Source organism: Odontesthes bonariensis, chromosome 24 (genome assembly GCF_027942865.1).
Source record: "Odontesthes bonariensis isolate fOdoBon6 chromosome 24, fOdoBon6.hap1, whole genome shotgun sequence".
Classification (NCBI taxonomy): Eukaryota; Metazoa; Chordata; class Actinopteri; order Atheriniformes; family Atherinopsidae; genus Odontesthes; species Odontesthes bonariensis.
The window spans coordinates 29,298,451-29,321,839 of record NC_134529.1 but is presented as its reverse complement, the minus strand read 5'-3'; the positions used below and the strand labels follow the sequence as shown (position 1 = coordinate 29,321,839).

The following is a 23,389-nucleotide window of genomic DNA, read 5'->3' as shown; positions in this document are numbered from 1 at the left end:
TCCTACATAGTCTCATGGTATTAGATGAACTTTTGCAAAACTCAATTAAATAAATACATGACAATACAAATACAAAGACATAAATACATGCTGCATTCTGTCTCATGTCTGTTCACTCTCAGGATGATGTGCTGAAAGGATTCAGAGTCCTCTCTGTCTCTCTCACACTCACAGATGCATCTTTTAAACTTCTGTGAACTTTTGAAGCAGCACCACTAAGTGAGGCAAACTTTTTCTGTCTTACTGGCCTTGCTGCTGTAACATTGTAAGGTTCCTCACTGTGGGACTAATAAAGGACTATCTTATCTTATCTTATCTTATCTTATCTTATCTTATGTCATCTTATCTTTTTAGCAGCAGTCTATGGGAACTCCAAAATTTGACATTCTTGTCTGGCAGACATTGATGCTGGGAATTCAGAACAACCACAGCTCAGAACATTCTACAGACACACAAGAGTGTATGGCTGCTTTTGATGCATACTTTGATATATTCACAGTTGAGCTGTGAGACAAAGACATGCTTGTAGCCAGCTAACATGCATGTAGACAGCAGTTCAAATTTTTCCTGCGCACCAGTTTCCTGTGAGTTTCACTGACCCATGGGGCACATGCACGAATTACAGAGCCAGCTTTTATTACCATACAAACACTCAGTGAGCCAAGATTCCACGGAAATACATCCTGAACATGGCAGTAATGATGCCAATAGTTTGAGTTTTCAAAGAGTGAAATAACCATAATGGTATAATCCAAGCTGTTAGAAGTTTACAAGAACGCCAGCATTTACTATTTGTAAAGCCACTTGAAAGAGCTTGGAATTGGTAGTCCTTCTAGCTGTGTGATGGTTGTGTGATGAGTGGAACAGCTGCAGTGCTTATATACAGTACATGGGAGTACAGAACAGGGGTCGAGGGCTAGAGAATGACGCAAATGGCTTAGTCTCTAAACAAGCTGGGTAAAGAGCTTTTGGAGTAACATTTTTGTCCCTGTTTGCCCGACTGTGACATAAAATGTACAAATCATGTGTAATTTCAGCCATTAACAGCAGCTGTGTTGTGTTTCAATGAGAAATGTTAAGCTTCAAATCAAGAAATGTTCAAATTAGACAGGACCAATTTGAATAAGGACCAAAATAGCAGCTTCACATGCGTCAATGTTTTGAGTATTGGTGGTTAGCACATGGGAATGTTAGTCTAGCAAAAAAACTAAGGGCTGCTAACTAACAAACCAGATTTTCAAGCCATGGAACAGGCAGGAGCTATGATTATGTCACCATGATATATATTACAACACACAGGCGAAAGAAAAAAGTTAGCATCTAGCTGGTTTTGCAATCTGATCTTTTAGTAAGCAGTTTCTTTTGTTTCCCCCAAACACAGCAATGGGCATCTTCTTTTAAATGTATAAATAAATGAAAAGTAAAAAGATAAACTTGAGCCAATTGTATCAACAAACTTTTTCTTTTTCTTTTTTATGAAAAGTTGTTTCTTCATGGGGCCCTTTGACTTTTGATGGTCAAAAAGACATTCAAACTAAAATGTTCAGCAAGTTGTAACAATTTCTGCAGCTGTTCATTTGTTGAGTTTGTCTTATGATGGAAATGCCTTTCCCTACCTTTTCTTGCATCTCTTTATATGTTTCTAATGTCCTGCGAAAGTTGTTGTGAGAGGAGGAGCGTGGGCAGAAACCAGATTTTGTTGCTGTTTGAGTAGTTTTAGCTATGGGCACCTGCACAGCAGTCCTGGGAATGTCAACTGGTTTTCAACCTTTTTTCAAACATTGAGGCACAGTAAAAGAACACTATCAATGAGCACAGGGAAGTTCATTGGTGGCGTGAATCATTTCTTTATGAGAATAGTGGCTGAGCATAATTGTTTTTCTGCCTAAGCTACACTCACTCCTTAATATTGAATTGATATCTTTATTTTCACTTTGATAAGGAGGCTCAACAGCCACTTAGTGAAACAAATGAGATACAGTCTGAAGATTAATAATGAACATCTTTGTATGTTAACCAACTTTATATTCTGTATTTTGTACAAAGCCGAGCAAGCTGTTTCTCATTGCATTCATTCAGGCTTTCTCATGTGTCAGCACAATCTTCCAGCCACTGGCATGAAGATAAAAAAGAATTTCCTTGTCCAGCAATATCACATACCACTGCTACTATTGTGGACATGCACAGCATGTTGCATGAGCATGCTGCTCTCCAGTTGCTCTGTAAAAAATATAGCTTGGGTATGATGATACCTCTTTTTTCATTCTATGAATATGCTATTATGGGCCCACTCCAATCTACTTTGGGTAATACCTTGCTCCTGGTCTGTCAGATAAGCAGAGCCCTGACAATGAGAGGCTTGCTCCTGTGCTGACCAGGCCAAGCTGGGCCTGCCAACAAGTGCTTGGCCCTCTGCAGGGTAAAAAATTGCCCCTCCAAAAATAAGTAAAAAAACAACAAATACAAGACGTTTTTGCTTGAAATAAGCAAAGAAATCTGCCAATGGAACTAGTGAAAATCGGCTTGTCAAGATTTCTTGAAATAAGATGTGATATTTAAAGACTTTTGAGATAAAAGGGATCTTGAAATTAGCTTAACAACTTCTTCAAATGTCAAAAAAAGCTTGTTTCACATGGCATATGACTCAAAACAAGATGTTTTCAAGACTTTTTCACTGAACAAGATATTCCAGATGTATTGTCTTGAAACAAGTCCCTATATCTGGCTGAAATTGTACTTGTTAGACAACTGTGTCTGATATTAAGTGTAATGAGATATTTTGACTAGAAATGAGATAAATATACTTGGTAAGATTTAGATTTTTTTCCAGTGTTGGGTAATGCCTGAGCCATCAGCTGGGCCTGGTACTAGCATGTACCACAGGTAAGTGCCCAGCCTCTAGGTTGGGCCAAATGGTAAATGGCCCACACTTGTATGGTGTCTTTTAATCCTTACGGCCCCTTTTCTGGGTTCTTCAGCATGCTTTTAAGACGTGCTTTTTATTCAGTGTGAAACACTTTTCCATTCAATCTCCCACCGATGAACATATCGGGGGTAATGTGGGGTTCAATGTCTTGCCCCTGGCTAACTTCTTCTCATAGCTTGTGTAAGCTTCTCATTTCTTCAGTTTCTCATTCTTCATGCAAATGAGCTGTGCAGATCTCCCCAACACGTAGTCAGGAATATTTCCTCCATTCTTCCATGTGGAACATACAGGCTGTCTGACCTTACCCTTCTGAGACTACTTCTGTCGCTCTGCAAATTCAAAGCAGCATTCGCCAGCCACAGTATTTTGCTCATGATATGTCTTGGAACATAGAAAACATCTCATGGACATGTTAACAAGGTGAAAAACATTATTTTTAGTAGAGAGGAAACTTTGTTGTTTTCTTGTAACACCAAATCTAGCAGTTGGTATGATATTGTCAAATATTGTGGCGTTTGAAACAATTGGAAACAACTGACATGTACAGCCTTGAGCAGCCTCTGGCGTGTGAACTATTTTGATGCTCTTCCAACTGTATCCACTCAAGTGGAGAACAAAGCTGACATTCAACACGTTATATAGCCTCTTTGTTTCATATGAAGCTGCCTTTTCCAGTATTTCCATCAATTTCTGCGTCGGTATTTTTGCAGCTATCAGCATAACGTTGTTAACAGTATGCTTTTAGGATGAACCCTAAAGCTCTGTTTTATGCACGACAGAGCAGGTGTCAAGCGCAATAACAGGATTTGGCTCCTGAACTCTGTACAAAGTAAACACTCTCTGGTCATGGAGCCTCAAACTAGGCAGTCATATCACTTCTCTGTAGTTTGCATGTAGATGGGAGGCATTCAGTACCTTCAAATATGTAGAAAATTGTTTATATGAAGATAACTTTTCAGTTGCTTCTATCCTACACATACATTTGCTTGTTTGTTGAGTTTTCCCAGGAAGGGGGTTATGTGGATTAGATGTTAAAGCTTGAATGTTGAATCTCATTTCTGCCTTGCTTCTCAGTTTAAGCTTGCCACTTTATTTATAATGACTTTGACAAGGGGTTCAGAACCTGGATTTAGTCATGCTATGTTGACCAAACGTCCTCAGGAAAAGACGAATTCCAGGTCATGAGAATCTCATCCTGCTTTTATAACTACTTAGACAGTCTGGGTGCTGGGAGCAGATTTCCTATCAAGGGACCCTTAAATACAAATAGGAAAACAAAATTATATAGAAAATAGAGAATCAGAATTAGACATTCTGAGTACTGGTTTAGTTCTATCAAGTTTGTGGGTTTGAATGTCTACACATTTCCTTTGGCATTTTTTACTTCAAACATTTACATTGATGCATTTAGCAGATGCTTCTGTCCAAAGTGATTTACAAAGGAAAAAAAAACTATTTTATCGACTGGTTTCATAGTTCAGATCACTTGTGAGTTCAGTTACTACAGTACTCATAAAACATTGTAGTCATGAGGCACCGACGGGCACGTTGTAGCCCTTTATGTAGATGCATCAAAAGGCCTGTAGAAGTTTATAAAAGTTATTGATAAATCAACATGTGAGCAGCCTTTGTGCAAATAGTTGCTTATCGATTTTCTGGCCCTCTCTGCCTTTTGTCTCCCTCGGCCTGTTGCCCAAAGATTGGTACTGGTTTCCATTAGGGAACTGTCAAGGAGGGGCAGTAAGGAAACGACAGCAGTAGAGATTCTGAGTTCATAAGAGCCTCAGCCTTGAGTTAACACAAACAATGCATGATTACAAAGCCATTGGGAAGTTTCAGTTTCCACACAGACAGCTGAATGTATTCAGCACATGTACAGCAAGGAGACAAAGATAATTTAAATAGCAAGTTTTAGTATGCATACTGTAGTACTGTAGCTACAAAAAAGAGTTAAAAGCAGATCTGACTTACTATCAGCAAAGCCTGCTGCTGTTCCCCAAGCCTGGTGGCAGAGGCTGAAGAGGCAATCCCTGAAAGGATGAAGAGAAGGCTGAGGCAGAGCAGAAGTTTAGAAGCCATTTTTGTGTTTGGTTAGCGATCTCCCCTCTCCATGTACGTCTCAGTCTGTCAGTGTCCTCTGGGTAACTCCTCTTGCTCTGCTTCACCCTCTGGCTTCACTTTCCCACTGTTCTAGATGCAGCACTGCCCCTAGTCCTGGCCCAGGCTGATTCCTGTAAAACAAACTTGTATGGACTTCCTCCTTTTCTCTCTCCCACCCTCTCTCCCTCCCTCCTTGCCCAAATTCTTCTCCCCTTGTGGGTTTGCCTCTCCCCTGAGCCGGATCCCAAATCACATACAGATGGGAAGACTGGAAACTGAGAGAAAGAGTGGAAAAGAAAGAACGGATGGCAGAGAGGCACATGAGAAACAGAGGGCTTCTGTCTCTTGAGAAGGCTTGAAACAGACAGTGTACCCATCCAACGTGCTCACCCCCACCCCCAACCCAGCTGGCAAAGTCATATTGAGTGTTAGCTTGTCTCCATATGCAGGACTATGGCACCCTTTTCACCTTGGGCTGACAAGCAGCAAACACCCCTCCCTTTGCCGCCCCCCGCCTTCCAATCCCCTTCCCTTGTGTTCAGCCAGGGTGGGCAGAAGCTTCAACACTCACTACGCACTCCACAGGCAGAAGAGAAACAGCTGCTCCCATATCCTGGCGCAACCCTACCTCACAGCCCCAGACATGAGCTTTCTGTTTGTCTACCAAGGTCGGAACATCAAAAGCTGCTGAATGTACAAAGACTGTGTGAAGCTCTTAACAGGAAGAGCCCGAGCGTGACACTTCCGCCACAAAGGAAGTGTTGTGAGAGTCTAAAAGTGGACTACTGGATAATGTAAAGCTATGTTTCCATGTGCAGAAACTCATGACTCTCAGCAGCTCCAAATATGTCCAAGCTATGCAGTGCAGGTTCTATGTCTCAAGTGACTAATAAACAGGATGTTACAATGTAGTTATGTATGGTACAGATGTCATCTGAAAAAGAGCAAAACAAGGCCTCGGAAATCTTTCTATGTAATATTCTAAACAGGAATATTTTGAAACATCAAAATAAAGTATACATTTTTCTCAATTTAATAGTATTGATTCTTCTGATTTTCAAAGATAAGAATGTTCTTTGATACACTTTAGAATAAAAACATTTAAGCTTCTATGGAGGGTGTGTTAGTAACGCGAGAGCTTGACTGATGTCTGGTACAGATGTGTGGTGATACAGCCCGATTTTAGATTAGATGTAAAACTTAAGATTTAACAATTGTGCTCTTATGTGACACAGGAAGTGTACTTTGTGATGAGAATTTGCATTTTTTTTAATTTAATGTTGTGGAGAGTGAGTATTAGCCATGGAGCCACATTAGCCAGGTTCACTCTGGTGTCGGTCTTGTCATAACATTTATTCAAACATTCCAGGGGGTGGTCCGTGGCGTAGTGGGTTGAGCAGGTGCCCCATGTATAAGAGGCTATAGTCCTCGCTGCAGCTGGCTCCGGTTCGAGTCCCGGCCCTTTGCTGCGTGTTGTTCCCCCTCTCTCTGTCCCCTGCTTCCTGTCTCTCTCCACTGGCCTGTCCAATAAAGGCATAAAAAGCCCCAAAAAATAATTTAAAAAAAAACAACAAAAAAAACCATTCTAGAAAGACAAGATGCTCATTAAAAGAGAAGCTGGAATAAAATCACTTGATATATAAATAGATCATTAAAGGTTAATTCAACCACCTAGTTTCCATATGTGCTTCATCTAATAAGGGGGGGGTTATCCCAGCTGCCATCAGGTGAGACCTATTAAGGTCTTCCGTCTACAAAGTGCCAACACAGAGGCAAACAACCATGCACAACCATTAAAGGGATAGTTCGCCTCTTTTGACATGAAGGTGTATGACATCCCATATCAGCAACATCATTTATGAACATCTTCTTACCCCCTGCTGCGTCCTGTGAGCCGAGTTCCAGGCGAGTTTTGGCACTGACGAAGGTAGTCCGGCTAGTTGGCTGGGGCTAAACAAATAAAGCGTCTTGCTTCTCAAAACAATATGCGTTCAAAAGATTAATACATTTGCATCACTAAATCGTTGTGCATGAAAAAGTCAGACCTCGCATCGCTATTTTTGCCTCCCTTGATCAATGCGTCCAATGTAAACCGTGCAGACAGAAGAGCAGACCGAGCAGTCCCCTGCTTCTGAGCAGCAAACACCGTAACAGGTGCGGCTGTCGCTAGGTGGCTTGAGGCATTGATATCAAGGGAGGCAAAAATAGCGCCAAGCGATGTGAGGTCTGACTTTTTCATGCACAACAATTTTGTGATGTAAATGTATTACTCTTTTGAACGCATATTGTTTTGAGAAGCAAGACGCTTTATTTTTGTGGCCCCAGCCAACTAGCCGGACTAGCTTCATCAACACCAAAACTCAGCTGGAACTCTGCTCACAGGACGCAGCAGGGGGTAAGAACATGTTCATAAATTATACTTTTATAATTTTTTTAATAATTATTGATATAAAAAGTAAACAATATATGTTTTTGACTTTGTTTGACCATGTACTATTCTAGAATTAAAAATACACCAATAATCAAATACGCCTTAAACAACAATGTTTGAATCAAAAGTAAAAACATTACTAAAACTTCAGTGTTGAAGGCACGAGATAAATATTGATTTGGTTTCAGAGCAGTGGAGCCCTAACCTTTGTCCATATATGCCTAAACAACCTGCTTTTGAGAAGGTGATTATGGATGGGGTCTTCAGAGTAGCTTTGGCACATTCAATTAAATTCAATTCAGTTTTATTTATATAGTTCCAAATCATAACAAATGTCATCTCAAGGCACTTCAATAACACAGTCCAATTCAAGCCAATTGGAGTTCAATTCATTGTAATCATAATCCAATCAAATCCAATTAACTCATTGGCTGCCAGCCATTTTCAGTGCAGAGAGACCCATACTGCCAAGTGTTTTACAGTATTTTGACTGATTTTCCAAGACCCACAGAAAAGTGTGTCTTATGACTATGTACGCACTGAAATTACCAAAAGAAAGAGTAGACTCTCTTCTTTGATCAGGAAAAAAAAGTTTGTTTCTACCATTTTCAGTCCTTTAGTAATAGACAGTAGAACATAGGTTGGTTTCACCAAAAACAGCTGTTTGACCAAAAAAATGGAGAAAACAAGCTTTTTTTTTGTGCAAAGTGGCACTGCTGCCACCTTGCGGGTAATTTTGAAACACAAGTTAGTGACAACAATGATGTCATATGTACATGAAGAGGAAAGAGAGCAGAGGGAGGAGAGGTGCATCATGGGAGCTCCCCCAGCAGGCTGGGCCTAAAGCAGCTTAACTATGGGATGTTTCAGGGTCACCTGAGCCATCCCTAACTATAAGCTTTATCAGAAAGGAAAGTTTTAAGCCTGGTCTTAAAGGTAGAGAGGGTGTCTGCTTACTGAAGCCAGACTGGCAGCTGGTTCCACAGAGAGGGGCCTGATAACTGAAGGCTCTGCCTCCCAAACTAGCAGCTGGTTCCACAGAGAGGGGCCTGATAACTGAAGGCTCTGCCTCCCAAACTAGCAGCTGGTTCCACAGAGAGGGGCCTGACAACTGAAGGCTCTGCCTCCCAAACTAGCAGCTGGTTCCACAGAGAGGGGCCTGATAACTGAAGGCTCTGCCTCCCAAACTAGCAGCTGGTTCCACAGAGAGGGGCCTGACAACTGAAGGCTCTGCCTCCCAAACTGGCAGCTGGTTCCACAGAGAGGGGCCTGATAACTGAAGGCTCTGCCTCCCAAACTGGCAGCTGGTTCCACAGAGAGGGGCCTGATAACTGAAGGCTCTGCCTCCCAAACTGGCAGCTGGTTCCACAGAGAGGGGCCTGATAACTGAAGGCTCTGCCTCCCAAACTGGCAGCTGGTTCCACAGAGAGGGGCCTGATAACTGAAGGCTCTGCCTCCCAAACTGGCAGCTGGTTCCACAGAGAGGAGCCTGATAACTGAAGGCTCTCCCTCCCAAACTGGCAGCTGGTTCCACAGAGAGGGGCCTGATAACTGAAGGCTCTGCCTCCCAAACTGGCAGCTGGTTCCACAGAGAGGGGCCTGATAACTGAAGGCTCTCCCTCCCAAACTGGCAGCTGGTTCCACAGAGAGGGGCCTGATAACTGAAGGCTCTCCCTCCCAAACTGGCAGCTGGTTCCACAGAGAGGGGCAACATTGTCCAGTGCTGTACGCATTGAAACTATAGTGCTGTCAACAAGAGAGTCAAGTGTTGCTGGAGTAATGCATGGACAGTATGAACCAACAGAAACATTATGTTAAGCTTTGCTGAACCAAAATCTGTTTTGATCACCAGCTCACTGGCACAGAGAAGATGTCCCGCTCCCCGTTTGGCCCGGAGCACATTGGAATTCTCAGCACAGACACAGTACTGTATAAACACCACAGATCACTCACATGACATGGTCATGTAGAGATTAAGAAGCAGCAGCACTCTACACAAAGGGATTTTCTTTGTGGTCCTCTTTGTAGCCTTCACAGCCAAGGCCCATGGTGCATTCAAAGGCCACTACGGGTTCTGCCAGCTGAGTGATACAGTAGGTACAATGTCGCCCCCCGAGTCAAAGCCAACCATGAAAAATCCATGAAATCCGGCAAAATGTTCCATACCCCAAAAAAACACATGCAGACATACTTTGTCAAGCAATATTTTGCTTATTTTGCTATTCCAAATTTGATTTAGATTTATAACTTAGATCTAAATCATTTTCTTTTGGAAGCAGTACTTGTTGAGCTGTCGGGAAACAAAAGTCAGATTATCAGTTTCCTTTTAATAACCCAGACAAAGGTGGGTGGTTAAATATGAATTGATACCATTTTTCACAATTAACAGACTGCCCTCTTTTTTCAACAGAAAATGCAAATAATCAGCATCTTAAAACATATATTTCTCTAACCTCAAGCATGCTATTGCTCATGAACTCCTAACTCATAAGAGAGGGAGAGGAGAGCAAAGGCAGTCTATGCTGAAAGGGCTCGGAGGTCAGAGAGAACAGGAGGTCAGTCCTTACCCCTCAGCCTGCGGTGTCTTCTTACACTCTCCACACATACCAGAGAAAACTATACCCTCTATCACAACAAACTCATCCACATGGGAAACTCACTGCTAGTGTTTAAGAAGCCCTAGGCACAGCACAACCACAATTTTCCAAGGATAAATCAACTTTTGATACTAAACAGGAAATAACAGATAAGTTATAAAGGGATTAAGCTCATGTTGTTAGAGAGCTGACTTTAATGGCACCAAAACAGCAGAGTGCTTCATTCTCTACAGCACCAGCAGAAACATGTGGTGAACAGTTCAGGTTCAAGAGCAATGTCCTGCAAAACTGAAAGAGAATGCTTCTTTACTTTAACAAGGCCCGGTTCTGAAATAGAACTTTGAAAATTATTTCTTTTAGTGATGATTGTTTTCAACAAAGTAACTACAAGGAATACAAGGTGTATAGCTTGCTCCAACAACAAACACAAATACACATGCTGTACACAATCCAACATTGCAGGTTAGAAAATATCTCACTCAACAAGCCATTCAGATGTTCAGTGTAAACTGAAGTCACTTGTCAAGTTCACTCCACCTCCTCTGCTAAGCCTTGACTTCCGAGCTCCCCGAGGCTCACATCCAACATGTTTCAATGAAGAAGCTGGCTTCACTTGGAAATGTTCTTTGGGCATCTTTACATCTACCCATAACTTCAGAGGATACGAGAGCCCAGTAGATATATTATATTTGAGGGGAATGTTACACCAAGAGTTATCAAAAGTGGATGTGCAGCAGCCACTTTTCATCCCGCTGTTTTAACAACTTGGTCCAGTTCAACGCTGGACTGAAGAAACTGAGCCACAAAGAGGGATCAGTTCCAAGTCTCAGAGCCTGAACTTCAGAGCAGGAAAATGGAAGCATCTGAGAAATAATTCCTCATGTTTAATTTATTGATTCATTTTTTTCGGTCGCGGTAGCTAACACTCAAAGGTTAGAAAATGAAAATGCAGTTATTGCTGCTAGTTTTTCAAAGATTGACAGTAACAGTTGCTGATTTGCCCCTCAATCTTCACCCCTCAAAATAGCCTGGGGCCACTGTGCTAAAACCAACAGCTATTTTGACTAAAGCCTGTCTCATACATATCTCAGGAAATTGCATCCACTTGTTAAAAAAGGGGCAGAATATGTCACCGTTTAGTTACAAAGTGCATGACAGACATCTGACCTAAATAGACTTGTAAAGGCCCCTGTATGCTTTAAGTGAACCAAACTGTACAAGACGCTTACATATGACAACAAAAGTGTGCATATAGACAAGAGTTAGTGTTCATTTGATGTACTTTAAGTTATCCGTTTGCTGTTACACCCATGCTGCAAGTGCTCTGCTGTGTGGATGTGAGAAAGAAACGTAAGCAATGCTCTGGTGTTCCATTTGTCTTTCAACTATTTTCAGTGCTTTTCACGCAACTTAAAACGTGAACAAAGAAACATACAAACAAAACAAAAAAAGCACTGTAACTTGTGGCATTTAATATTAGCCTGTTTCTATCTACTGCTGAACAAAGCTCGATTACAATTACAGTCAGACAGCATATCTTGAAGTCCCACCCCAGCACTTTTTAATCCCTCTGAAGACTCAAATTTCAAAGTTTATAGCTAGTGAGATTTTATTTACTCTATTTAATGTACTCAAAGTATCTCACAATGCACTGTGCACATTTTTGTACGATTCAATTCAATTCAGTTTTATTTATATGGCACAAAATTACAACAAATGTCATCTCAAGGCACTTAAATAATAAAGTCCAATTCAAGCCAATTGGTTCATTTTAATCATAATTATTTTCAAAATAATCCAATTCATTGATGGTCATAATAACCTACAGCAGAGCCAGAACTTGTCATACAAATGTTTTTATGAGTTTCTTAACAATAAAAATGACATTACAATCATGCGGGCCACTTAACTCCCTGATGTAAACTGGAGCCGGTCTGTATAGTAAACCAGTGTCTGTACATTATGAGCGCCACTAACTTAAAATTTGTTCAGCTACACCTTTTTTTAATCTTCAAGTAGCCTTTCATAAATCCATGAATTTTGTCAGTTTCAGAAAATGACGTGGAGACAGCTATTTACCTGAGACAAGAGAGGGAACACCTTTTCAGCGGAAAGCCTTTTTTTCCACTTGGCTGCAGCAACATGGGAGTAAGTTTCTTCAAATCCTTGAAGGGGATGTGTATTCATGACAAAAGTGAAATCACACCTAATCTGTAGACTAAATTATGATATGACAATAATACTGATACATTCCTTTATTATTTTCACTGTTTGGGTTTGTTATATTCTGCTGAACTGGCTTGGTAGAAATGTGCCTGGCTGGCACTGAGAATTTCACTCTGGACTTACAAGGTTTGGAAATGGTAAATGGACTATCCCTATATGCCCTTTTCTAGTCCAGTTGAGTGGTTTTAAGCTACAAGCTTCATTCCCACACAGCACGTCCTTGTCTGTACAGTGTTACAGGATACACAGGGTTTTTCTGCTGTCACACACATATTCACACACAGATGGATGCATCAGAGACAATGTGGGGTTTAGTGTCTTACTCAAAGACACTAAACCTTGGAAAGCTGGGAATCCAAACACTGACTTTCCAATTGGCAGATGACTGCTTTTCCTCCCGAGCAACAGTTTGAACTTGCATTTAACTACAGCCCTAAATAACACATCCTCAGACGATGGAACAAAGCGGGCTGCACGGTGGTGTGGTAGTTAGCTCTCTCCGGATACCCAGGCGTTTTCCCACTGTCCAAAAACATGTATGTTAGGTAAATTAGGGATTCTAATTTCATTCTAGGAGTGAGTGTGAGTATGCACCATTGTTTGTCTCTGCGTAGCGCTGCGATGGACTGGCAACCTGTCTTTGGTGTACCCTGCTTCTCGGTGTGATAGGCTAAAATAAAATTTTCTTTAACTTTCCAAAGTGCATGACAACCTTACAGAGAAGCAACAAAATAAATTATACAGTTACAATTAACACAATAAGAATGAGCAGTTAAAACATGGCACAAAAGAGCATCTGCACTATGGGTGTTGAGTCTCATATGATGCCCATAACCCTGGAGAATGCTGCAGATCCAGCCAGACATTCAAACCCAGTGCCTATTTGTTAAAGCTCATCCACTGGTGAAAAGTAGATGACCCTTTCCTGATGGCTGATGTTTAAAACACTGGCTTCCACAGAAGGAGCTTCCCTTGCCAGGTAAAATAGAAACACAAGAACCTGTAGGTCAATACTAGATCCATGGTCAAATAGAGAGTGAAGGATCTGAATGAGATGAGTAAGTGTGGCGTCCGGAGAGGCACAAGTCTGGCTTTGCATGACTTTGTTAATAGTCATAAGATTCTAAATCATAATGTCGATTTCATCTTAAGCAAGTAAGGGATCTGTGGTTCTTTTTTCAGAACCACAGTGGACATCTTGATAAGTCAGAGCAGGGTAAGCATTGGTGTAATATTACCAACCATTTCAGCTTGGTTTATCTAAAGTATCAATGGAACAGAGTCGTGACATTAGTTTTTTCTGAGTCAAATTGTCCACCTATATAATGGTCTGATAAAGGTGATATTGTAAATAAGACAGTAGGTGATGTGCTGTTTTCTAAGCTACATTCTTAGGAAGGCTACCAGCATGTGACAATATGATACAGTAAAGACTCTATTCAGCAAAATGTCCTGATATTTTGTAATGATCTGTTTTAAGGGTCGCTTTCCTGCAGGATCACATTCTAACCATTAAGTTTACTAAGTGCTTTATGATTTCATTCAGTGTGTAAGCTGCCTCTCTAAGGGGAAGCATATCTTGGTTTTGGCAGTGAGTGTTGATTAGAAACAGATGGAAAGGGGAGGGGGCGTGAGAAAGAGTGATTTAAAAAATGTAGAGCAGAGGTCTGACTTTGTGGGGAAATAGGATCATTCAGTTTCCACTCACATAAGCCATCTTTAGTGAAAACTGAAACTACCCAAAAGACTAGATTGGTGCAAACTGCATGTGTAAGTACTGGCAGTGTCTGTGGGAGTCTGTCCAAGTTTAGGTAATGTTCTTCAGGCCTTTTTAAAGAAATCTGATGGAAAAAGGAACCTGAAGCATTTAAATATGAAAACTTCAGATGCTTGGACTTCCAATGTTTCAAGTGAACAATGAGCTTTATTTGAACAAATTTAGAAGTGTAAACCTAACACAGCACAACTGCTACTCTCATGAAAACAGCTTTCTAAGGTATACTGAAAAAAAAAAACATTTGGAGTGATGTGCGGTGAGGCTGGTGAGGCACTGACTCCATCAGAATCAGAGTTACAAATATATGAATTCAGCAGAGTAGATTATTCACCATTTGACAACAAGGGCTGGCTAACTTGGTAGCAGCAGCAGCAGCAGCTAGTGGTGGCACTTCCTGCTTTCTGCCTTCCACTCCAGTTGCAGGTATCCGAGGCAGTTACCACCATAACCAGACATAATATATGTATATGTTGTAATGTTATATATAATATATGTATAATATATGTTCCGATGTGGAACACACTTATTGTAAGTCGCTTTGGATAAAAGCATCTGCAAAATGACCGTAATGTAATGTAGCCGCCTCATAGACTGACGCTGTCTATTGGAGCTGACGTATCAGCGCGGCCGCCATCTTGGCTGGGTCTCCAATGCCCCCACATTGCATTTATTTCGACTGAGGAAGGTGTTTATCCCCAACTACAATAATCATAACTCCCCGAATATTTACCGGATTTTCACACGGTTTGGTTTGTTACAAACGGCTGAGATTTAGTTATGATACAGGACGCTGTCACACATTGAAAATACGTGCTTTCATGCTGAATCACTTTGTATTATGCTGTTAAACAAAGAGATATGGTAGGCTATGGCATATTGATAAATATATCAATGAATTTAAATATAAATATTATATTTTAATAAAGAAACAAGTTTGATTGTTCATTTGAATTTATTTCTCTCTCTCACATACACGGCCCTTCTGTAACACATATACATACAAGCTCTCATATGTAGGATTCAAGGATTTTTTTTATTTAGTTTTTTTATTCCTACATTAAAACTTTGTTGGCACTCAAGAAAAACAGACAAAACAACAACAATCAATAAAATAAAGTGTTGTGAATAAAAAAATAAATAAAGTGTAGAGTAGTAAAAACAGTTATAAATATATTAGAAAAAGATATATACAGTTCTAAAAATGGTGGAATTATAAATATGGTGAAAGTAAACATTGACGCAGTATATGTAATATAATATTTCACATATATACTGTACCAGCTCAGTACATTTTTTTTTAATGGCCTAGACAAGTGAGCGTTATAATTCCAGGTCATCACTGTTAGGCTTGTAACTGGGGCTGAGGCAGGGACGTTGCTAGGCATACAGCTGTACAGGGGCACAGGCCCCCAGACAGAACACCACCACCAACACTGCCTTACTGTATACAGAAAATGAGCCTTTACTGGATGTATAAGAACATTTATTCAAATGTGCATGAACCTCAACAGGTTTGACAGAGCTATAGGCTATCTAAGCAAATAAAAACACTTTTGAGTTCAGTCATTTAGCTTTTTAATTCCTTCTCTTCCTCCAACCCTCTGCTTCTTATTCTCTGTTACAGCAACATGAAGAAAAAAAACACGATTTACTCTCTGCATGCATTCCATTATGTATACATGTATATTATGTATGTTGATGTATTCCATTCTTGTATAACCTTTTCAGTCTTTAAAAATATCAAAAGGAAGTTTTCCTGTTGCAGTTTCCTCATGCCTAAGATAGATTAGTAAATAGGCAATAATAGGCAGAATAGGATATTGTCTCGCGTTTTTCATATGCCATTGAACCAGACACTGTTTAAGCCTAAATGCAAACGTTGCGTATTTGACGTAAGAAATGACAGTGGCCTATAGGTAGGCATGGGCATCGACACTACAGAGAAAACAAATCTCTGACCTCCCTCCACTTCATTCTCAGTTCTGCTTGTTGCTTCTCTGTCCCTGACTCTCCTCTGTAAGAATTTCCGTATGTCCATGACCACGTTGACGACAATCCATCAATGTGTGGTAGTTCATACAGCCTACTACGCTTCGAATGGCAAAATGTGTGGCTACTATCCGCTGATAAGACGTGCGGGCCGCAGTATCTTGCCTTACAACTCTGATTTTGCGCGCTACGCGTCACACGGTCCATTCGCTGAACATGCACAGACGCACCCAATGCCTGCGAATACAACCTCTTCACTTCACTCTTTGGTAGACATATGCAGCATTGGCTAAAGTAGGTTACGTAGTTGAAATAGGGAAAATCGTGCCAATAGGTATTCTTCCTTGGCACATCAATCGTAGCGTAGTGAATTCAGGATGTATATGGGAATTTTTACAGGGGCACAACGCATGTTTTTTTTACCTGCACGTGCCCCGGTAAAAAGTGTCTGGTGAGGTGCCTGGGCTGGGGAGCTAAAACCCTTGAAAATGAACTGTTTTGCACAGCTTCTTCCGTATGCTGGCACTCTGTAACTCCAGGGTAGTTAATTTTGCGATGTGGTGCAGTCTTACTTTGTGAAATACAGACACCACAAATAACACAAGCATCAACTCTAAGCCTGACAATCTCACCCGTCCTGTCAAAATCATCAGGCTTGAAGTGCTCACTACAGAGCTTTGACGAGTCAGTCCCAACAAAACCCTCCCATCTTATAGCAACTTCCCATTGCCTCCTGAAGCCTGTATCACTGGGAAACCTTCAAAATATGAAGAAGAAAACAGCAAGACACAATGAGAGAGAGTACCAGTCCCCACTGTAATAACATTACACGAAAGTAACGTTAGTTACGATGACATAATATTATATATGGTAAAATAACCAAAATTACTGTTCAATCTTACTTGTGAAAGGTAATCCCACGCGATCTTGTATCAATACTGTGCCGGTTATTGCAACCATAAGCTGCACAAAATACGAACATAGTAGCTCACTCTCCGTCGACTCCAATTGATTCTGGTGCTAGCCTAGAGTGAGGAGACCCAGCCAATATGGCGGCGATGCTGTTACGTTCCAGCACGCAATGAGGCGTCTACGTATATTATGTCTATGGTTAGTGATGGCAAAATGAGGCTTCATGAAGCAATGAGGCTTTCCAGCCCAAAGGTTCACCAAAAGGTTCATAGCCTCATTGAATCGTTCTCACTAGTGACACCTGCTGTGCAAAGATTAAATTAACCCTGAGCCAGAGTATCCTGGAATGTCTATGAATGTCTGGAGATACTTTGAATAAAGACAGATGACAATTAGAATGAAGAAATATTTGCTTCGGTGCGTCCTGATTACTAACTATGGTCACTATGTATGGAGGACTACATGTTCATGTGAATCAGCTGCATTCACATCGTGTCTCTATTGCCATTTTCCTGCAGCATCTGCAGCAGGTTCTTTTCTGTACTGTCCATGACAGCATGGCCCTTTGCTCATACATCTTCTGATCATCCAGACGGATTTTTTTTCATCAACCAAAATTTTACAGAATGTTGTTTTAAAACCTTCTCAATATTAACAGGTGAAGCCCTGGACCAGAATTAAAGTGTGTTAGAATTGAGGCAAGTATCTTGTTAGGAATGAAATCCATTGTTTTGAACTGTTTTCAGCTTTGAGTTAACCTTTATTTCTTATAAATGGTGTGTGGGATGTTCTTCATTGCTTCCATAGTCGGCGTTTCATGTTTGTCTTGTTCTTCCAAAAAAGATACTGATTTGATTGATCAGTCCACTGTGTTGTGGTCCATCCCAGATGCATCTTGGTCCAGAGAAGTTGACACTGCCTCTGGAACCGGCTAACATAAGGCTTCCTTTGCAGAGTAGGATTAGCTTGACTAAGGTTTATCACGGGGACTCCTTGACCTTGTGGTTATATCAGCTGTTCATGAAGTATTACTGAACATTTTTGATGCACAGCCATCTGAGGGATCAAAGATATCCCACCCAGGCTTGCTTCCCTGCCCTTTACATGCTGTAATTCCTCCAAAATGCTTGAATGGTTTAATCATATTTTGCACTGTAGAGGATAAAGATGCAAATCCCTTCCTGTCTTTCTTTGAGGGATGCCCCTTGGAAAAAAAACGAATACAATTATGACACTTAGTGAACACCTGAGAAGGAAAACAGCAAGGTATCAGACCTGAGGACTAACGGATTTGTTGAGCAGAGAGCAGGCTGGTTGTCTGCCAACACTCTGAAGCTGCAGCTTCAGCAGCAGACACTCCAGAGGGCAGTGTTGCTCTCAGATGTGGGCAAAGAGATCAGCTGCAGTGTTTCCAGCCTTCTTCATCCAGCGGCAGGATAAAGGAAGCCCTCTTTCTCTTTTGTCTTCAGGTTGCTGCAGGATGAGACCCCTGCCAGTCTCCATTAGAAGAAACAAACAAATAAAACAAACATTGTGGCAGATCACAAAGTTACAAAGTCTGTTAGTTTGGTAAGGCTCTCAGTATTTCATTTGTAACTATAACTCAAATATGCCCTGCGTTAGTCAGTCCAGAAGCTCACATTTTCTCTCAGGGTGTCGTACATTAAAGGCCTACTGCCTCTGAGTGTCATGTTGCTGCTTTACACAGAGAAGAGAGGTGAAAAAAATGAAGAACTGCTGCACCCAGACACAGGAAGGAAAACGTTGATTGTGTTCAGTCAGCTGAGTCTACTTCAACTATGAATTGTGTACAGTCAGTGTGTTTTTTGAGTTATGAAATGTTCCCCCCAAAAGAGCCTGTTTTGTTAATGCACCAGAATGGATAACTATCTGTAGCATGCTGCGCAAGACCAAACATACCAACACTGGCTTATGGATCTCAGTGGACTGTAGGGGTATATTCTGGACTCTGGAGATCTCACGATGCTGTAAGTGTGTATTTTCATTCTGTAAAATCTGTCACATTGTGTGTGTCAGATTGGTGAACTCGTGTAAATGTGTAATTATCAGGATCTTGGAGGAAAGACTCAAAATGATTATTGGAGTAATTAGAATTGATTGTAAAGTCCTATATTACAGTTCAAAGAGAGTTTTATTAAATTAGATTGTTGAGATAAATTCAGAGCCCTGCAGAAGTTGTGAAAAAGATTTTGGGCTCTGTGTGTATTCTGCAAAACTATGTGTCTTTAAAGGGGAAGGCAAATGTTACCATAGCACTACCAAGAGGCCCTTTCTATTGATCCTTACAGAGTATTAAGATGCTCAGTGATCCTTGATAATGATGTTTATTAGGGATGTCCCGATCCGATCACGTGGTTTCTGACTCGATCGGAATCGGACGTTACATCCCGATCAGCGATCGGATATGTAGCCTATCTATATATGTATTTTTTATCAGAACTATAATATTTCAAAACAAATGGGAAAAAATAACAGCTTAGTATTTCCTGTTATGTGGTGGTACAGAGTCAGACCGTCTCAACCATAGATATAATATACAGAGACGCCTCATAGACTGACGCTGCCTGTTGGAGCTGACGTATCAGCGCGGCTGCCATCTTGGATGGGTCTCCAATGCCCCCACATTGCATTTATTTCTACTGAGGAAGGTGTTTATCCCCAACTACAATAATCATAACTCCCCGAATTTTTATGTCTACGGTCTCTACGGTAGACACCTTAATCTGACAACAAATCGGATCGGGTTACTCGCGATCGGATTAAGACCCCGAGATAACTGGGTTGAAAGTCACTCTAAACCTGCTTGTAGACGCTGAAGCACGTGGTGAATCAGACTTTGCGTTCTGCGCATGCTCCAGATGTTTTCCCGGGGTCGTGACCCGGAAGTCAAAGGAGACGATATTCCTGTTGTTGTCGCCGTCAGAAAGAAACAAACAACGCGATGGCGAATGCTCCGTTGGGCATCGCGTTTGTGCAACAAGCAGCTCATCACAGACCAAATGTAGAGGGACGTAGCTTCATCTTGCTCTGCGTTCTCCATCTTTCTCCAATGCCTGAGTTTGATTCGATTCATTCACCGCCAAATATCCAAGGATAATGACCCTTTCTTAACTCATTCTTATTGTAATTTAGCTAATTATTCGATCCTTTCAGTGCCTTGTGACCCCACTGACTGAACAAGGATATTTGGGAACTGACTTCTAATGTTGCTGTTTTATGCAGTTTTATATTTACGCTCCCTCCAACTGCAACATCTAACAGCTAAAACAAGCCAGCTCCATGGAGAGTGACTTTTAGAGGAAACGCATCCTAATCTCCTGCACACAGATACCATGAGATGCAGAGAGGATTGACCTAAATTGGCTACTTAACGTTCGTCCCGTCAGTAGCTGTTAAATCTATGTTTCATGTTGTCATGCTGACATCCTCAACCAGAATTAATTAGTTGTTTTTGCCTGTTGTGCAGGATCCAATGTCTGGGAAATAAATAAATAAATAAATAAAAATTCAAGGACACTCATAACAACTTGTACACACATTCAGAGGAATGGATATAAATACAATTACAGGTGAAGACAAGCACAGGTGGGAAGAGCTGAACTAAATTTGAACCAGTAAGGGTCCTAATAAGAGCTGAAATCTCCTTGAACCTGTTGCCACAACTAATCACACAAATACACAGGCATATGCACATACCCTGAGCTTCCAAAAAAATCCTCCCCCCTTCTGCACTCTCTCCCTGTCTGATTTGCATTTTGGTTAAAGGGATAGTTCACCTCTTTTGACATGAAGCTGTATGACATCCCATATCAGCAACATCATTTATGAACATCTTCTTACCCCCTGCTGCGTCCTGTGAGCAGAGTTCCAGCTGAGTTTTGGTGTTGATGAAGGTAGTCCGGCTAGTTGGCTGGGGTTTAAAAAATAAAGCTTTTTGCTTCTCAAAACAATATGCGTTCAAAAGAGTAATACATTTACATCACAAAATCATTCTCCAGGAAAAAGTCAGACCTCACAATTGCTTGTGTCTCCTAACCCTGCTGTTTCACAGCACAGGCTGAGAGAGCAGTTAGGAGAGCGTTGCAGTAGTCGAGGTGGGAGATGACCATAGCCTGCACCAGGAGCTGGGTGGCGTGTTGGGTTAGGTATGGCCTGATCCTGATCAGAATTGCTCACTTACAATTTTACAGAAATGTCAGAAATGTATTTAAAAAAACAAATAAAAACAAGCAAAACCTTTCTGAGAATATGCTTTTCCAGCTTACAACTAAGTCTGAGGTTATTATCCCAAGCTGGCGCCGAGACAAGAGGAAAGAGAAACAGTGGTGATTACTTTCACAATTGTTTATTTTATTTTATTTTATTTTTATTTATTTTCTTTTAACCCCTTGTCCTGTCCATTACTTTCACAATTTAATATCATATTCTTACTGCTCAATCTGACTGCTAATGATTCCAGCAGTAGGAAGAAAGAGGGTGGACAAGTTTCTCTACAAAAGACAGGAAGAGTAGAAGGCAGGAGCTGTGATCAGTGAGGACTCACTGAGGAACAGAGCAGATGGGCTGTGTGAGCTAGGCCACGGTGGAACATGGTTCATTTTCATCTTCAGCTTTAAAAAACAAGCTCAGTCTGAAAGAAACAACACAAGAGCTGTGAAAGTCTCTTTGATGGCTTCTATATTTCATTATATTCCCTGAAAGACAAAAATGTCTGATGCAGAACCAGTTACTAATAGAGATAAACTCATCAATTTTTTGTACAATATATAAAATGTCTCATAGTGGCATGTTCAGATATAGTTAATAAAACTTTGCAATTCCTTTGTAGGTCTAAGAAAGGTTTCTTTCATTGAAGCAATAGCAGATAACTAAAAAAAAGCCATCTGCTACTGTACAACATACAAGCAGTGGTGGACAGTAATGGACTACATTTACTTGAGTACTGTACTAGAGTACATTTCCCTGAGTATCTGTACTTTACTTGAGTATTTGTGTTTTTGGAAACTTGTGACTTTCACTCCACTACATTTCAAAGACAAATATTGTACTTTCGACTCCACTACATTCCTAGGAAGCTTGTCGTTACTCGTTCCTTTTAGGGTTTGTAATCTGCTGTTGCTGTTTTTCTTTCCTAAAATGCAATTGGCCACACCAGAGTGGTGTAAAAAGATCTGGAGTCTCAGCAGAAAATTTGGCTGCAAGGCTGTTTTTTGTCGAGACTACAAGAGTGTTTTGTGAACTGAAGATCTTCATCAAAGCAGAGTTGTAGTTTGTTGTCGGTGATGAACTCAACAGTAAACTTCTACTCCATAGTGAATGTGTGTGGAGAAAAAAAAAGGCTCTCCTATTTTTTGGGTGGGGATGTTTTAAATATATACATATTTTTAATGAAAATAGCTTTCATTATTTTTTTTATTGCATTTTTATGCTGAAGCTTTTACAGGTGGTACAGACTTTGTCGCAGAGTGGTACATGGTTCTGTAAAAGTACTAAGAAAAAACAATGCAGCAATGTACTGATATTAGAAAATGTACTTTGTACTTTTGAATACATAAGTATTTTTTAAAGTAAGTACTTCAGAACCTTAAATTGAGTCAAATTGTGACCGAGCAACTTTTACTTGTAGTTGAGTAAGATTTGACCATAAGTATCAATACTTTGACTCAAGTACTGGAATTGAGTTCTTTGTCCACCACTGCATACAAGGCAATACCTGACAAAAATACAGACAAATGTGGTAACTTCATGGTAAACACAATGGGATTCTTCTCACTTATAGCTATATATTCAAGAGAAAATGCACTTGACATAAATGTATCGCTGAATGGACATGAAGACCTCCCATGTTATATCACAGTTAAATAGTGTGAGGTCTTGTTTAAGTAATACCAAGTAGTCAAAATGATATCATAACAGCTATAGTGTATTTTGGATATTTAGAACATTTATGTTCGACATAGTCTCATAGCATTTAATTTTTTTTAATTTTGCATGTATTTTTTTGCAAACCAAATTGTTTGGGTTAGAGTAAAAGTCCAAACAAGTGTCTATCTCTCTGTTAGCACCACTGTCGGATAATTTCCATCTATTATTTGCAAACACAGGCATATTTTCAATGACTTTATATGTAATTGCATTATGCCAAAAGTTTGCAAACATTTCAATTATCAGGAGCCTTGGCAGCATATCCTCCCATCCACCGCCTGCTTTCTCCTTCACTATGTCCCTCCACAGTCTTGATTGTACAGTAAGTGGCAGTTGGTGAAGCAGTCAGCAGGACAGCCAATGCCAGGACCCCACATGAATAATGGGAACCCTGTGTAGCAACCCAGCTGCTCTTGTTGGGTCCCAGTGCAGCCAAAGTCAAACAGCAGGCCCCTCACTCTCTGCTCTGATAACATGCTCATCAT

At 40.7% G+C, this 23,389-nt stretch overlaps 1 protein-coding gene across 1 annotated transcript in view; it reads right to left on the bottom strand.

The window, feature by feature from the left end:
* The window catches only part of lama4 (laminin, alpha 4), a 43,486-nt gene extending 37,998 nt beyond the window's left edge, over positions 1 to 5,488 (bottom strand). Inside the window, exon 1 of the mRNA XM_075458610.1 lies at positions 4,898 to 5,488. Coding sequence (XP_075314725.1) covers positions 4,898 to 5,005 — 108 coding nt within the window. The 5' untranslated portion in view covers positions 5,006 to 5,488. The remainder of the gene's footprint in view (positions 1 to 4,897) is intronic.
* Between the last annotated feature and the right edge of the window lie 17,901 nt (positions 5,489 to 23,389).